This window comes from Limulus polyphemus, unplaced genomic scaffold (assembly GCF_000517525.1).
Source record: "Limulus polyphemus unplaced genomic scaffold, Limulus_polyphemus-2.1.2 Scaffold887, whole genome shotgun sequence".
Taxonomy (NCBI): domain Eukaryota; kingdom Metazoa; phylum Arthropoda; class Merostomata; order Xiphosura; family Limulidae; genus Limulus; species Limulus polyphemus.
The window spans coordinates 335,227-340,206 of NW_013666497.1; the positions used below are offsets into that span (position 1 = coordinate 335,227).

Here is a 4,980-nt window from a genome sequence, read left to right on the forward strand (position 1 = left end):
ATAAATTTTGCATGTGAAATTTGAAAATTTTCTCATGCACAAAAGCATTTTTAATCTTAAAATGAAAATTACCTTATATGTTGGATAGGCAAAATGCAAAAAGAAGAAAAAGGCATGAGAAAAACATTGCTTTACAAACTTTAAGACTTAAAAAAAAAATTTATTTTGCATATGAAAGCATTGTAATGTTTACTGATAATCTGACAAATTTCATTAACATATGTTTACTAATTTAAAAATTATAGTATGAAAACTATAACAAGCACAACATGATTACGAGGTTGGTCCCAGGGACGGAGCCTGTGCTGAAAGAAAATACCTGTTTTTTAAAGCCTATTCATATTTGCTCTTCTGGTTAAGTGATTAGACTTTTGTGTTGAATATGTGCCCCTTCTAAGATAAGTCTTTTTCAACTTTTTGCCATTCTTTGCATTGAACATTGCAATATCATATAAGTGTCTAAACATATTTAGACAATATTTCTTCAATCTTTTCTTTACCACCTTCAATAAAATTTTCCTTATGCTTAGAAATTGTTGTTTGCCTACATATTATTATAAGAATATTTAAAGGAATTTCTGATTTTTCTTATTAGCATGATGAAGACAAATCAGGCAGGAAAGTGCTGGAAGAAAAGGATTCTTTTGGGCGAAGTGTTGAAATGAGAGAACGTATGAAGAGCAGAGGAAGAAATTTGAGACGTGGAGGGGTAATGCCTTTTTCTATTTCAAGTGTTTTTGACAAAGAAAAAATTTTACATTTGTGCAAACCTCTGGGCTGAGACAATTTGTTTGGTACTGTTTAGAAGTTGGTGCGACCAGCAGTGTAGTAGGAGTTATGAGACACTTACGGACACACACACACACAGACATTTAATCTTATATAGATAGATTATTAGTTTGATATTCATGGAAGAATTTTTGTTTTATGTAATAAGCTCAAAACGGTTGATTACAAATTGAAAAGTTTGTAAAATATAGTAGTAGTAGTGTTACATAGTCAATATTGTTTCATTTAGGGTTATGTTGGGCCTGAATTTTGATCCCTTCTATTTAGTTAGAATTTCCCTGTATAATTAAATAAACCAAAATATTGCACTAATTTTAGATGTTAGCTCCAAATATGTAATATTACAGATACCATTTTATCTTTTTCTTGGTAAATTTGATAAATTCATCCAATGTGTTGATAACTACAATAATTGTACTTTACTCAAAGCTGTATGAGCATCTTTTATAAATGGAGGAATTCAATATTATGTTAGCAAATTATGCATGATAATATAACACATACCTGAATGTGCATGGGCTTGGTCCATTGGTCTGACCCTCCTATTGGAGAAGGAATGTTTATTATAATTCTGAATTTTCTACATGTATCTACTCGAAATATGGCAAGCTTTTAGTAAAATGTAAAAGTCTGTTCTACACAAAAAAAAACAACGTGTTATAAACATTTATGTACTTCATATTTGTCTGTGAACTGATGGCATTAGTCCAACTCAGACTCTGATGGGTTGGAGTGCATGGTTCATGTGAAGAATGAAAATACTTCTGTTGATCGTGCAGTTTGCTTATTGCATTTATGTAACCTCTAGAACCTTCAAAATGCATATCTACAGTTCTTTCTAGTATCTACTCTATAAAGATGAAAAGCCAATTGTCTATCCATCTGTCCTGCTGATATTTTGGCTGTTGTGGTAGCATTCAACACACAACATGCACAGAATGATCGCAGTTTTTGCTGCAACAAGCAATCTTGCCTTTTTAAATTCTTTCAGCTATATATATATATATATGTGTGTGTAAAATGGACAGTGCACTACGTTGGACATAATTAGATTTCAGGGTAGGTTGGTAAAGTTTCTAATGAGTAATAAATTTGATTCAGATATACTCAAGCCCTATGCTTCATATTGCTGGCACACAAAAATCATAATCATTGGCTGAAATTCCCCATAACATTTGCTTTGTTGTCAACGAGACAAATTGTAGCAACATCAAATTTTGTCCAATTGGAACCCTTGGCTGCAACTCTGTAATAACCTGCATGTTTTACCCGCAGCACATTTTAATTTTGAACAAGCCCAAATTAAAGTGTGCTTCTTCAGCTTAGCAGACTAACAAAGCCAAAACTAGGAGACAGTCCAAAGAGAAGACCCCAAAATTTATAATAAAATTCACTGTCTTTACCATCACAATTAATAATTTGCAGGATCATACAGTTGACCAAGTAAGAATATGTCTTTGAGAATCAGTTTTTTTGCAAGTTTCAGTCTATAAGGATTTATCAAGAAGAATATTTGAACATAACTTAAAAATATACAGAAGTCAAAATGCTAATCAAGCAATACTTTAAGGAGAAGATCAAATATACATAAAAAATGTTGTTTTTGTGAAATACTAGAAATAGGATGGTCATTCTCCATACATATATTGTAACTAGATTATAATTAATTTTTAGAAAACATGTTCATAAAACATTTATTTAGATATAATTTTGAGAAGAAAAATTAATCATTGTTTCGTGTCATATGATGAGCATTCAGCTTGTTCCTGTATATTGTAACTGGTATTTACTTTACTGTGGACTGTTGCTAGATCAGAAGTGTGAGGTAAAAAGAATAGTTAATAACTTTGACATCAAATACGTAATACCATGTTGAAAGACATTGTGTTAAAGTTCATAGTGTGTGCAATTTGAGCCCCACCAATGCACATAAGGTTAAACTGTATAAATAGCTTGTCATTTTAATACAACTTATTAGTTAGCTTAATTTGAATTGTATGTAATGTGCAAAACATAACCTTTGAACATTAACAGCTTTAGGACCCAGTAAAAATACTATTGTAATTTAAACAAACAAAAATTGCTGATTTATATTTCTGCAACTATTTGTGTTTAATCAGTGCTAAAGGATCTTCGCTTGAGTGCATTTAGTTAAACAATAATTTCATAATTATGTGTCAGCAAAAAAGAATACACGTATTTAACTAGCATTACCCACACAAAATGCGCTAATACTATTTGCAGTACCTTCTCTTATTTGTTTGTATGTTATTCATCGTTCTTTTCTTCTCCATTGTTTTGCAGTAGAACATATAAATGACATGTTGTATGATGTGTACTTTCTTAGTTACTGTTTAACTTTCTTGAGGGAGTTATTGTGTAACCTTAGTAAACAAAGTTGTTCCAAAATTGTAATGGTTATTAATCATGTGAGGTGCACATTATTAACATCAAAATTATCAAAATGTTGGATACGAAATCTCAAATTGAAAGTTAAACTCTAAACATTTCGTAATCTTTCAAGTATTAAGAACATTTCTAAGTGTTTAAATGTTAACATTGTGAAATATTATATTCACTTAATGAATGTGCTTGATATTTTAAAAGTACATGTAAAACATCAATGAAAGGTTTGAAAAACTTATTTTCATATTATGTAAGTCACAATGTTTAACTTCAGTGTCACTTGTGTGGGAGATATCTTGTACTGTATATAAATATATCATGTTGTTTATAATAAATATTTCTCTTCCAATATTGATTTTATGTATTTTTATTAGGAAGATGATGATGATGAGAGAGATCCTGAAAAACAGTTGAGCCCAAGAAGAAATGAAAAACGAAGAAGTCGCTCACGTGAAAGAAGAAGAAGTCGCTCACGTTCTCGAGAAAGGGATCGTTATAGAGACTATCATAGATATTCTCGAGATCACTCGAGAGATCGTCATAGACCTAGATCAAGGGAACGGTCACGTTCTAGAGAGCGAGATCGTTATAGAGAGCGAGAACATTCTAGAGATAGACCAAGACATCACTCAAAAGAATCGGATCGTTTTAGAGACAAACTGAGAGATCGTTCCAAAGAAAAAGACCGAGTATTGGAAGGAAAGCGGGAAGAAAATGGTGACCGATATAAAGAAGATCAAGATATGAGGTAAAATATTATTGCGCACTATTTTCTTCAACCTGTCAAAAAGATATTTCTAATTAAAAATGAGTTCAGGTCTTATCTCATATTGTATCTTATGAAGGTAGGTATTTGATAATAAGTTATGTACAATAAATAATTTTAAAATAATGTAGGAAACCTATAACAATGAACTTGAAAAATGTTTAGTGAAGAACAATGTTACCATATCCTTCAGCATTTATCATTAGTGTTTGTGTGAAAGCAAAGAATGGGGTTTACTTCTCATATAACTGCTGAATAATGTATATAGGTGTAACATCTATTTGATTTGATGGTTTTAAAACAAATGGAGTTGATTATTTTGCTTATACAAAAAACATTTTGTAGATTATAGTCAGTTATAGATTCTTAGGTTCACTTGTGTGTTCTGATTTAAAACTTTTTCTTGGTTAATAGTGCAACATTTGTGGTTTCTGTGTCAACGTACTTCATATTTGAGACAGAACTATTAGATAGGATACTGATGAAGTCATTTTTATTGCTCATGTATTATTTATTTTGGTATGTGTTTTAAAGAATTTCAGGTTATTTCATAGATCTTCCAAGTTGGTTAGAATGGAAAGGATCTTTTAGTACTTTTCTCAGAAGGTTAGGGAATTTTAAGATGTTTTGACCATAGCTCAGTAAGCTGTCCTTAAATCTGTTTGAAGTTTGTTTCATGTGTATGTATATAAAAATCAGTAAGATTTGTTTATTTTTGTGTACTTTTTCATGATATTCCCGCTTATAAAAAATTTGTAGATGAATTACTATGTCTTTGTATGAACCTAACCACTAGTAACTTAATATCGTCCTTAATTTTTAGAAGACTTCTACCATTTGGAGTGGATGAACGTTTTGAAAAAGGTTATCCTAGCAGTGACTCTGAATTTTATATTAAGAGAAGTGAATATTTGGAAAGGTATGTATACCAAAGAATTTCTTTAATTGTAATATTTGGAAAACTGGTACTAACTATGCTTTATATATATATATATATATATGTGTGTGTGTGTGTGTGT

At 30.7% G+C, this 4,980-nt stretch overlaps 1 protein-coding gene across 2 annotated transcripts in view; it reads left to right on the forward strand.

Annotated features, from left to right (window-relative positions):
- LOC106461050 (YLP motif-containing protein 1-like) overlaps positions 1 to 4,980 on the forward strand; it is a 65,993-nt gene that overhangs the window by 15,990 nt on the left and 45,023 nt on the right. Inside the window, exons 6-8 of one of the 2 annotated variants that reach the window (XM_013920835.2) lie at positions 596 to 709; positions 3,570 to 3,943; positions 4,785 to 4,880. In XM_013920835.2, coding sequence (XP_013776289.2) covers positions 596 to 709; positions 3,570 to 3,943; positions 4,785 to 4,880 — 584 coding nt within the window. The remainder of the gene's footprint in view (positions 1 to 595; positions 710 to 3,569; positions 3,944 to 4,784; positions 4,881 to 4,980) is intronic. The other variant, XM_022387875.1, reaches the window with a different exon arrangement.